The following is a 12,553-nucleotide window of genomic DNA, read 5'->3' as shown; positions in this document are numbered from 1 at the left end:
AGACGGTGGCGGGCTCGCGGTACGTCTTCGCATGACAGTTGCTGCTTGCAGACATCCTCAGCTCCGGCTCCTCCTACGCGGCGTGTCAGCGACGAGCGACGGCCTCGGCTACTCCCCTTTTCCTTCTCCTCCCTTCCTCTTCCCCTCTTCTCCTTCTCCTCCTCCCCTTCTTCTCCTCTCCTTTGCTCACTCGACTGACAGCGGATAGGGTTTTCTACCCTGAGTGGGCTATCGAGAGGCCGGAGGTGAGGGCTTCCTTATATAGGCGTGATGGGGATAGGGTTAGGGTTCAGCGGCCGTGGGGCGCTATTGTGGAAGGCCGGTGATCATCGGCGTCCACGCTCGCGGACGCGTGGCGCGCATCGGTGGTGCAAGAGCAAGGCAGGGATTTCCCTGGCTATGGGAGCTTCTGAAAGGGGGGTCACGGGCGCGCGCGGGTAGGGTTAGCGGTTTGTCGTGTAGTAGGGGAGGGCGCGCAGGTGCGAGTGCCAGCGAGGCAGCAGCAGCGTAGGCGGGTGGGTTAGAGAGGGAGGTGCCGGCGGAAGGAAGGGGTAAAGGGTGAGAGAGGGAGGTGCCGGTGAGAAAAAAAGGGAGAGGGGCCCCCTCGTATATAGCACACGGAAGCCAGATAGACAACATGGCTTTAAAGCCTAATTACATTGTGCGGAAGCCGAAAACAGACATGCATATAGCACATTAGGCTAAAATTAGATGTCTAAATTCAACATTTCAGAATATAGATCCAACATTTTTTGAAAATAGGATCAACATTTACAAAGTGTGGATTCAACATTTTTTAGAAACTCATCAACATTTTCAAAAATACTAACTTCAACATTTGGTATGAGATGTCTCAACATTTTGAGAGAATTATTTCAACATCTCCTGCAACCTAGCTCAACATTTTGAAAAAAGTACATACTTCTTCTTCGGCGGCGGCAGCCCGCAGCGAACGACACAATGGGGATCGACGGTGAGTGCGGGCCGCAGCGGCCAGCATGGCGAGCGCGGGAACCTGGCCACCGAAGGCCGTGCAGGGTGGCTGCGGAGCACCTCGGGCAATGGTGGCCCTGGAATAGCAGCGCACACGACGGGAGTGCGTGGCCGGTGAGCTCGGTCGTGGGGGCCGCGGCCGAAGTGCACGGTCGTGAGGCGGTGCATCCGACGGATAGGGACACATACGAATCTCAAACAATGGAAATGGAAAATTTATAAGGAAAAAAATTCCAGAAGCAAGATAAGATTGGCGGGGAGAGAGGGTGTTGGCTGGCAAGCTGGGCCGCTATAGCGTGCCAGCCTGCTGGGCTACGAGGTGGAGATGCGGTGGGAGAGGTAAGCGGGCCAAACAAGTTTGGTCACGGGCCGGCCTGGTAGTTAGTTAGGTTAGTTGTTAGGGTTAGATAGGTTTTGTATTTAGTTTGAATGTTGAATTTGATTTAGAATTCAAACTCAGATAATATTTGAGATCCAAATAAAATCCAAAAGATCCAAATAACACTAGCACTCATGTTTCGAAAATAATTATACTCTTTATGAGAGATTAGAGTAGTTGCCATTAATTTTTAAATAAGCACACAATTCAAACAAAAGTTATTTAAATTTTTAAAATTTCACTCAAATTAATATTACTCATTTTGAGGAATATTACATACATCTCAGAACCGGAATTTTCCAGCTTATTATGCTGAAGCTATGCACGTCATGGTCCGACATATTCTCTTGTAAGCGTCAGAATGTCGTTGAATCATTACATAGTACCAAATTTCCCTAGTTCTCTTGGCATGTACGCATGCCGGATGGTTAACGCATCACAAGATGTATCAACGCAGTGTTGAACTTGTCAATTTGGAAGACTTTTGCCTGCCCTGAACCTTAACACTGGATGTTTTGTTGAGTCTTTATGCAAAATATCAATTCTCTGACGCATGTACTCCACCTTAATCATGTCTTTGTCACCAGATATTTGGGTGAGCTCACGTTGGAATATGTCCGGACAGGTATGCAGAAGCAAAATCTTGGAGTCCCCCGAAGCTTTCTATCATCTGGATGTTCTAGCGGTGAAGCCTGAGACACATCGGATAATATCCATCGTTCACAAACAATTGAGCTGAGCCACTATTGAGTATCAACAACATTTTCACAGAAGATAGGGCACAATAATACACCACCAGCATCATATCAAGTAAGTGACCTGTATTTTTGCAAATTGAACATATGAGATGTTACTGGCACAATAAGATCTGATAGGCAAAAATCATTTATAGATTTCAAAACATCAAAACTTCAATGGAAACTGCATGGTCTTCTAAGCATACCTAAGTTCCTCATATTCAAACTATGCTTCTTCAGTAATATCAGCTACTTCTGTCTGAAAAGATGGTAACCATATCTCAATACGACTTCCTCCAGTGCCTATAACTGCATCAGGCCTTCGAGGTGATATCACACGCAAAACACATCCATAATTCTCAAGTATCTCACGCGCAACAGTTAGTCCTGCAATGAAGTTCCAAGTCATGTTATCTTCAAGCATATCATCCGCAAGAAGGTCTGATCCAAATGGGGCCAGGGAGCGCATCTGAGTCTGCAAGGGTCAAATAAGGGAATTAGGAAAATCAATCAACTTTAGTGACGAACCAGACAAACTGTGAAATGTGAGGGTCATTACATAGTTCGAAATTAAAGCAATACAGATTTCACCATGATTCATGGTTTAATTGAAGTAGCATCACCAGTTTCAGGCAAGAAGGCATGATATGATAGGAAGATGCAGTGGAAGCAGAAAGAGCAGAAGCAGCAGCAGCAGTGATCCAGGGATAATACAACGATTAGTTATCACACTTTAGCTTTCCTTAACTAAGAGATCAAGTTGTTGCTTTCCTTTTCTATAGTATGGGGTCCTTACGAGTCAAGCATGTAACAGAATTAGAAAGCCTCTGTTATGTATCTATCCCCCCAGGGTCATCGCTCACTTGGACAGCAGCACTCTTCCAATTTCATGTGCACCTTCTTATTCTAGTGCTGCTCTTCTACAAGTTGTTAAATATTTATTTGAGTAAAATACACCAGCGGCCCTTAAACTTGTCTCGAGGTGCCACTTAGGTCTACAAACTCTCAAAATCGAAATCTGGCACTCCGAACTTGTTAAGTTGTGCCACTTATGTCTATACCCCTTCAAAATATGTAAAAAAACCCTTGATTTTTATCTTCTTCTACCTCTACATCCTCCTCCTCATCTCCTTCTCCTCTCTCTTGCAATGTGCAGCCGTTGACCGGCGCTTACCTCGCCGGCGACAAGGATTCCGGCCTGGGAGCCTGGCTGCACATGCCCCCCGCCGCTGGTTACGAGTGCCCCTCGTGCCCGACTGCGAGCGCCCAAAAGGAGCCCGAGGTCCTCCCTTCGCCGTTGGTGGTCGACACCGCTTGGCCGCGAGCACCGCTTGTGTTGGGCCCCGCGCGCACCTCGCGTCCGGCCGCGAGCCCGGTCGCACGTGCCCCACGCCGCTGGCCACGAGCGCACCTCATGCTCGGCTGTAAGCGACCGCTGCCGGCCCTCTTTCTCCCTCCAAATCAAGCAACGCCCGCTGCCGGCTTCGATTCGATGATGCTCGAGCTTCGATTCAAGGCCAAGGATCATGCTTGCCACACAGCCCACGCCCCAGCGCATCGCGAAGGAGCAGCGGCCGCACCATCGTCACCCTCGCCGCTCGCCGCGCACCCAACGCTGCCAGCTCCCCACCGCTGCCGCAGGGCGCCCAACGCTGCCAGCTCACCACCGCTGCCGCATGCCTGCGCTCGCAGTCGCCATGACCCTGCCGCCCTGCGCGGGGGCCTCATGGCCACCAGCAGCAGCGCAGGGGCGTGGTCGCGTGCAGCAACCGGGGGAACGGCAGTGGCGGCGGGGCATAGCGCGGGGGGCGCACGGCCGCCTGTAGCGACCGACCGGGGGCGGTGGCGCTGAGAGAGGAGAGGAAGATAAGGAGAATGCAGAGAAGAAGATAAAAATCAAGGGATTTTTTTGCATATTTTGAAGGGGTATGGACCTAAGTGGCACAACTTAACAAGTTCGGGATGCCAGATTTCGATTTTGAGAGTTCGTGGACCTAAATGGCACCTCGAGACAAGTTTAAGGGCCCGCTGGTGTATTTTACTCTATTTATTTTTATGAACATTTCCAGGTCATGCACCTACTTGCTGTAACTGTTATACATAATTACATATGGCTCAACTCCGTCATGTTTGCACTCTCACCAACTTTGCACCGAAACTACAGATTTCCACATGCTAAGTTAAACAAAGTTCAGAGTTCACCTGAAAATTGAAACGAACATTCCTTTGCTAAGCAAGAAATTCATAGAGACAATTTGGATGGCACACTCCTGTACCGATAAACCAAATGACTTAACAATTCCACACAACATAACTCAGACAGTTGCTAAAAACTTCTACCAGTTAGAAACATGTTTATTAGAAGTTTAGAACATGCAGACTAATGCTCTAGTAGTATCAGTCTGCTCTAGCAGTATCAGTATGACAATCAAGCAGGTGCATTTTTTCTTCACGAGTTTTAGATTTAATAACAAAAGAATAAACTGTATTACTGCTAAAATTTGTATCTTCTCTTACCATGTATTGCATGTCAGGCCCATCATCATCAATGACCACGAGAGTACCTCCTGCAGGTGCTTCACCTGCATATATTTGAACTCTTCCACCATGCTGTGTACGTAGAAGAGATCCTTCTATCAGATTACTCAAGGCTTGTCTCAAAGCAGATTCCTCAACAGCAACATGAAGTGGATTTGAAATTCCAGTTATATCTAATGTGCGTTGCTGCTTATAAGCAAGTGGTAACGCTCCTGCAACTAAATCTTTCAGCACATCGCAGAGATCACATGGTCTGCCTGACAACAAAAAGATAATAATAACTGACACATACTATAACATTGAAGTCAGGTAAAGCATATCGGAATTCTCAACAAACAAATTGTAGGTGCAACAGAGACAGAGTTAATGTAGAAAAATAATCTTGGCCTAGGCCCAAATAAAAGCATTTCACGCCAAGCAACCATGCAGAGCTAGAAATGTACAATTCATTACCCTATCATGAAGGAAAAAGACTAAATCTAGGTCCCATTTGGAAGAAGAGAACCATGTTCCTACAGAAATGTAATATACCTATAACTCTGTGTGTGTATGTGCATGCCCACTTGCCCAGGCCCCAATTCCAAGATATCCATCATGCCCACCTGATTCGATATTGCAGCACCTTAACCCAAAAATAAAAAATAAATCAACCTTTCCCAAGCCTATGCAAACTGCCGAGACCTCGGCATTTTTATTCAGCTGTATGTCATACATCGTCACCTCACAACTTAGCATGTGCCGCGTCCTGATTAGCTCCTTCCATGCCATTTTGAACCACTAGATGTTTCCCAGTCTCCACCTCCTCCAGTCCCACATCTACAGGTTTCCTCCTACTCCCAAGTTTATTTCTTTTTGTACTATTTCGCTCAGTCCATTGGTCTGGAGCTAGTCTGAGCATTGATCATTTAACTTTGGAGATTTCTTTAGGCATGACTTTGTTACTGGATGTGAATTGGAACTGTTGGGGAATCGGCCATGGATCACGGGCCCAGGGGACCGTGGATTTCGGCAGTTCTCCGGGATCAACAGGGTCCCTCCGAACTCGGGTGGAGGCAAGGGGGACTCCCCACCAACCACCCCACACACGTTGTTTCAGCAGGTCGCACCATCTGATAGATGAGGGCCCCCCGGAAGGCTCGGCGTCCCTCCGGGTCCAGAGGAGGACTCCTGAAAACCTCACTCCCGTTCGGGAGGCATACGCTCCTGGAGGTGCAGGAGTGAAGAACAAGGCTCCACCACCGCAGCAGCCCAGGGAGTGGGGCCCCACACCACGTGGCCTCCATGTGTAAAGGGCGCACCAGCGTCAGCCCTAGGTATGAAGCTGCCATGTTGGCCCTAACTACAGAGGATCTCCGTACTCCAAAGGGGGTTTTGACCTTACTTCCCCCAGAGGTGGTTCCACACCAGGCCCGATCCCACAGGCGCCGTACCGGGGGCATGTAGGTCTTTTACCCGAAAAAGTCCCGCCCCCTGAGGCTATAAATAGAGGGGCGCAGGGCTTAACCAAGGCACAACATCCTAGCCACTCAGTCCCCTAGAAGGTCTTCTGGACAAGTGCCTTGCCCAAGAACCACCTTCTACTGTTTGGGCTTTTTGTAACCACCAACAGGAACCTGTGTCTTCCTTCAAGGCGATGCTTTCTTAATGGCTTTGACTCAGCAGTATGCCATTGATTGGGCTGGAAAGTGATCAGCCAAGAGTCATCAGGAGGAACTGGGTGGACTTGTACTTAGCAGGTATTGCTGACCTGGTAAAAAGAAAGTTGCCATAAACGTGGCTGTTGAGAGTTGTGATGTTCTTTTTGCTTATTGTCTGTTGCGGAACCATGCACAGCGGTTAGCTCACATTCGTGTGCATAACTACCGCCAGCAAATAGTATCTTGTCATTTCAACCTATTTTAACCAAGTTTGTCACAAAACATTGTACTTCCTCCGACCACAAATATATGTCCCATCTAGATTTGTCCTAAATCAAACATTTTTTAAAACTTTGACATCAATATCTAATTAGATTAACGACACAAGATTGACACTTAGATTCATCATAAGAAACACTTTCATAATATATAACTTTTCATTTAAGATAATATATTTTTATAGATATTGCTAGTCAAAGTAAAAAAGTTTGACTTAGGACAAACCTAGATGGACTTACATTGTGATAAGAGGAAGTAGGTTACACAAAGACCTACTTGTACTAACCTCAGTAGTTGTGCAATTTATTCTGAAAATTATAGATTTGATAATGCGAAAGAGGGGGCACTATGCACCGAATGTAGGTTTTTAATCTACATCGGTCATTACTACCATTTTTCAAACAGAAAATCGATGCTTGAGCAAATGAAGAACTTAAAAAGAGCTAATTTAATATGAACAACATAATAAAAATGAAAGGTAAACATCAAAAGCTCACAAATATCTTGGCAGTGTACAACAAAGAAAAGTATTACCTAGCATCTTGGTGCTGAAGAGGTACCAGCCATAGAGGTGGCATAGGCATTACCATGTCATCCTTATCAGAATTCAGAGCCAACACTGGATCTACGTTTTGTGAATCATTGCCATGTACTGATCCATAATCTGATAAAGCTCTTGAAGGATGCGGTGACCCCTGAATTTTCTTTAAAGTCTCTTCACTGCTTCTGACTATGTTTGCCTATTCAGATGAAATATGATAATTTAGCTGAATAGGGAATATATGATAAAAAAAATGGAATCTATGATGCCTTGTAGCTCTTAGATAAAATGTAGATGGTCAATATATGAGTTATAAATCAAGGGATTTTACAATAAGTTGACACATTGTCAGAATAAGGCCAGTTTTTTCTTATACTTTTGAGGATTATCTATTCTAAAGTTCATTTCATGAAAACGAGGTATTTCACCGAATATCATATTTTTTTTGGATGAAAGAAGATCATCTTCATAAAGAAAAAGAACACTTCTGTGGTGCCAGAGGTATCCAATTCAGTGTGTCGAACCAATTTTTTTTTTCTGAACAATTTTTTTATTTCTTTTTTTCTGAAACGCTAAGAAATAAATATATGCTTCATTTCTTTTTTGAAACGATTTGTTTTAGTTCTTAGCATTTCAACTAGGAAACTAATCTGGTGAGGGAACCGTCCTCATCTATAGTTACACCCTTCTAAGAGAAACCAGAATTCAAGAGGTCTTGTGAAGGCATTCCTGTAGACATCCTGGGGAGATTTAAAGTGTATGTGTAATCCTTGATATCCATCTGAAGCCTACTAGAGCATCTCCAACAATTCATATCAGCTAGCTATAAAGGAGCAAGCTATAAGGGAGTCCGTGCCAGATATTTTTTTACCTACATGGAGGAGAGGTAAAATCTAGCTACTAATAGTACTAGGTCTTTCAAAGCTAGTTAGACAGATTAGTAAAAAAGTACTACATGGGAGACCCATGTCAACTTTGGAGACTATGTCAGAGCTAGACTACTGGAGAGATGCTGTCTTTTGTGCTGTCCTTAACATGAGGTGGAGAGGATATGGCAGAGAAACATCTAGCTCTGCTGCTGGGGATTCTCTTTACATTGTACTTTTTTTTTTTGCGAAGACTCTTTACATTTACTTGCTAGTTTGTAGATAAGAATTCCAACCCAAAGGAAAAGAAGAAAAATACAAATGAGACATTTGAGTAGAACCACAAGATTTTGCTAGCAACAATAAACTTTAAACACCACCTTAGTCAGATATACAGCCTCTTGAATTTGTTGCAAAGCATCTTTCAAGTGGTCACCTTGGATGAGAATATCTTCAATAATATCATAAGGAATCTATAAAGGAAGAAAGCATTAGACTAACCCGAAAAATGCATGTGACAAGCTAAAAAATGCCTTTTGTCAGAAGAAACAATTTAAAATAAATTTAGAGACCTCAGTTCTCTTCATATGAACGGATAACATCTTTGCAAGTGTTTGTATATTAGAGAGGGGGCCCCGAATCTGCAAATGATTTTTTTAAATGGAGAAATATCTACGTAAATTTTCAAATCAATATTTCATGAGGATATGGAACTCACCTGTTCTACTAGGCCACTCATTCTGACATTGTTTTGCCAGGAAGTTTGTTGAACCAGATATGCTTTCTGCAGAGAATGGTGAGGTTATGTACGAAATAAGAATTCTTATCGCGCTTGAGGACATGAAGAGAAGCAATCAAGATCTAAGATTGCCCTCGATAGCTCAGTTTCTCGAGAACAAATTGATGAACACATGATTTATGTGAATAAAAATGGACATCTGAATATCTGATATGTGTCCATGATATAAAGAAAGCGATACATCATAACTGCACTGCAAATTGCTTGTCTTGCATGATGGAAAAATGAATGAAAGAATGAGTACAAGCATCGCTTTGCAGCTACAGAGCCTACCTGAACAAGTCTGTTTATTATTGATTAAAAAATTTGGCAGCTCCTTCTCTGTTTCAAGTACGAGTAAATAAATCTCTGGGATCCATCTAATGGTTATTTATATGTTTTTTCTCAAATCTTAACATATAAAAGTACTATGACTTTGCATGTATCTGTCATGGGCAGCAGGTTGGATCAACTGGGCCTATTGGGCCAGATCCAATAGGATTAGGGCAGTCCCAACCTTCCAACTAGGATGGTTTCTATAGCTTTAATTGCATTGCCACATATAACTTTTAGCTTATGTGGCACTGGATTAAATAAGAGAGAGAATGAGTAGAGGAAGAAACTGGGTCTCATGCAAGGCCCAGTTTCAACACGAGAACCTATGCATAGACACTACTAAATTTTCCATTAGGAGATGGTAGTGTCTTCATGATAAATAAAGAACCAACATGATTGGTTGATAGAAGGGATGATGAATTTATTAAGGATCCACACCAAGAAATTATGGGTTGTAGAGTGTAGTTTCTAAAGTAGTGTCTTGCTTATGTGGCAATATGGACACTACCGACAGACACTGTGTTGGGACTGCCCTTAGGGTTAGAGATAGGATTAGATATCTTATTTAGGGATCATGTAAGCCTCTCCATACAAAGATTGATAGGGTTAGAGATAGGCACCAGCCGCACCACAAGGGCAGGGATAGAAGGGGATTGGGACAATAGATTGATAATTTGATATTCTATTTGCTTGCCTTTACTGACAGGCTTACTTGACATGACACTAAGCAATATACCTAATCCTATCTCTAACCCTAACCCTAACCCTAACGGATCTGGCCCAATAGGCCCAGTTGGTCCAGCCAACTGCCCATGATAGTATCACCAGTGGTAATTGTTAAATATTATCTGAAAAAAATGAAAAAATTACCTGATCCATAACATAAGCCATTGCCAAAGTTCGAGAAATCATAAGAGCAGTATTCTTCCATTCATTAACAAGTTGTGAATAATTATTTGCCTGATCACCAGAAGTTTGAACATCCCATGCTTTAAATTTAGTATGTGGAGTTATCTCAGATGATTTGTCCATGGATGTACTGGATGGTAACTGAATATCGGCAGTATGAAAATTAATGGCACGTCCACCATGTAGTTCTGGAAGCTCTGCAACAAGGAAGCCAACAACAAAGGGATGTTTCACCATCGGAAGAACTATAGCTCCAAATTCTGTTACGACTTCCATCTGCAGTATATGTGTGACACAATTATGACGAAAATAAGACGAGTAGAAGCACAGAACAACTCTTCTTGTTCTTTAGGCACCTACTAACCATGGTTTCTATAACTGGAAGGGAAAGCAAAACAGCCTCACGATAGGTTCATAGGGTCAGAAGGTAGTTTGAGGGAGTGATCAGTGTGAATCATCAAAGCTAGAAAATCTGTTTGTCAAATTAATCAAAAGGGTAATAATTAGTGGCCTACTATGAAAGGTATTATAGAGGAAAAGCCTCAGAACCCAAAGTTCCTATTTTACTCGATTACCCACACGTCAATTTTTGGTAAATTTAACCCCCAAGAGTATTTTTATTGTGCCAAACCACCCATTGAGCATTTTTCTCATTTCCTTGTCAATTCATTGTGAATCTATATCAATAGGTTAAAAATAGATTTCTAAGCATCCGATCTCATGGCACTCCTAGGTCTTAGCAAAGAATCCTAAGCAATGCTTAAGAGATTAATGTGGTTGGAGGGTGTTTTACATGATGATACAAAGTTTTAATGAAATAAAATGAGACTGCACAGTACAAGAAACAGACAGCGGTTCAATTAGAAGAAATAAAAATTGGTGCCTGCTCCAGTTTTGTCCAACCAAAATATGTGCAATTGAACATTATAAATCAGTTGCAAACTTAGTTGATCTGGCTGATTTTAGACTGAACCACACTAAACCCAGACTCATTGAAATGGAAGGCAAGTAAAAATAATACTTAATAATATGTTGAGATGTTATGCTACATAGAAATAATACTTAGTAATTTTCATATGAACCACCAAGTAGAACAATGAACTGGTGGTCAAACCATTGAACCAGCATCCACACTATATCAACTACACTGTTCAAATTTTCATACCTTGGATGTAAGAGGCTAACTACAAATGAGAGTGATTACAAATGGTTTGATTAGGGTTTTGCTCCCTTTGCTCGCCACTAAAGTAAAACATCAACATCTCAAACCAGAGCAGCGCAGCTGCTAGTTGCGATTATAAGTAGTTGAACCCGCAATCTGGTGAGGTTGTAAAACCACGCTACAGGAAAGACAATGGACCAAATACCTGTTGTTTTACTAGAAAAGCTTCTGCAGCTCTTAGTCCAGCTGATATAGAAAAATTACCAACTAGGACAACAGTATCCCTTTCAGGAACATTATTAATTCCAGGATATAAAGCCACACGGCGTAGTTCCAGCTGATCCATAATATAACTCCCAGCAGGTCTCACATATACCTTTAAAATACATAGTAATAACAGAGATGAATATTGACCATGGATGCTAGACTGGAAAATAATCAAAGGTATTATTATTCAAAATCAACACGAAATTAACAATTTAAGCTATGGTGCAGCTATTAATGCACAACAATTCATTAGTCTTTCGTAAATCAAATTTGATCATACTTCTTAGTCTTTCGCAAACTGTATTATGTACCTGTCAATCTTTAAATAGGTTCCAGTAGTTGGCAGCTAATGTTGTGCAAACTGCACGCGAAACGTTTCATTGACAAGCTAAATTGCGCATAGGTCGGGGCTTACAGAGAGTACGGCATCGCGTGACACGACCACCCGGAACATCTCAAGCTGCTCCGCGCAGAGCCGGCGAAAGTCGGCGCTCGGCTCCGCCAGGTCGCCGTCCTCGCGGTGCGGCCCCGCCTCCCCCGTCTCCCCAAGCCGCACGCGCCTGAACCGCACGGGCGACGCGTTCGAAGCCCGGCGGATGGCGGCCGCCACCGCCGCCGCCGACGCGGGGCCCAGGTCCTCCTCCTCCTCGCCGCCCTCCCCCTCCCCTGCCCCTTCCTCCTCCGCCGGTGACGCGACGTGCCGTAGTGGCGAGTGGGCGCAGGCGCAGGCGCGCCGAGCGAGTAGCCCGCATGGGAGAGGGATTAGGGTTGGACTGGAAGCGGATGTTTTGGGGTGGTGGGCAGCCGGGGAGCACGGGCGGCGAAGGTGGAGGGGGGCGTTAAGGATCATGGTCAGCCGGCCGGCCGCCGGCGGTTTGTAGTGAGCGCCACTGCTAAAGCTAGCTCCTGGCTCAAGGTCAGAGCTTGGCTGTAGTGTGGCTGAGAGCCTTGTGGTCTTTGCGGACAGACGCCGGTGGGGCATTATCTCCTTCCACTCAGAATAAATACTAAGCCCTAAATCCTGATTACAATTTTTAAATCACCAAAGAAATGCCTGTACGTTGCTACGGGTCCTTAACGTTATTATTCGCTTGTTCCTAATATGTTAGTTTCGCTTCATAAAATGTTGCC

General features: G+C 44.1%; 1 protein-coding gene across 1 annotated transcript; it reads right to left on the bottom strand.

The window, feature by feature from the left end:
• Nucleotides 1-1,590: 1,590 nt before the first annotated feature.
• On the bottom strand, nt 1,591-12,390 carry LOC101769178 (chloroplast sensor kinase, chloroplastic). Its single transcript, XM_004962555.4, has 10 exons — nt 11,838-12,390; nt 11,361-11,531; nt 9,955-10,269; nt 8,689-8,754; nt 8,543-8,611; nt 8,351-8,443; nt 7,098-7,303; nt 4,627-4,900; nt 2,316-2,584; nt 1,591-2,191 (listed from the first exon to the last, which is right to left on the bottom strand). Exons 1-9 carry the CDS (start codon nt 12,270-12,272, stop codon nt 2,336-2,338), a joined length of 1,878 nt encoding a protein of 625 aa, XP_004962612.1. The 5' UTR covers nt 12,273-12,390; the 3' UTR covers nt 1,591-2,191; nt 2,316-2,335.
• Between the last annotated feature and the right edge of the window lie 163 nt (nt 12,391-12,553).

The sequence above is a fragment of the Setaria italica genome, chromosome III (assembly GCF_000263155.2).
Source record: "Setaria italica strain Yugu1 chromosome III, Setaria_italica_v2.0, whole genome shotgun sequence".
Lineage (NCBI taxonomy): Eukaryota > Viridiplantae > Streptophyta > Magnoliopsida > Poales > Poaceae > Setaria > Setaria italica.
Note: the sequence above shows the minus strand (reverse complement) of the source record. Positions and strands in the feature narration are given on the sequence as shown.

Bases quoted from the DNA above. Each gene is read 5' to 3' on its own strand.
- LOC101769178 (XM_004962555.4), bottom strand. From the start codon at position 12,272: ATGATCCTTAACGCCCCCCTCCACCTTCGCCGCCCGTGCTCCCCGGCT. The intron at 8,755-9,954 runs GTAATTTTTTCA...CATTCTCTGCAG, and splicing joins TGGCTTATGTTATGGATCAG to AAAGCATATCTGGTTCAACA. The intron at 8,444-8,542 runs GTCTCTAAATTT...CTTCCTTTATAG, and splicing joins TTCATATGAAGAGAACTGAG to ATTCCTTATGATATTATTGA.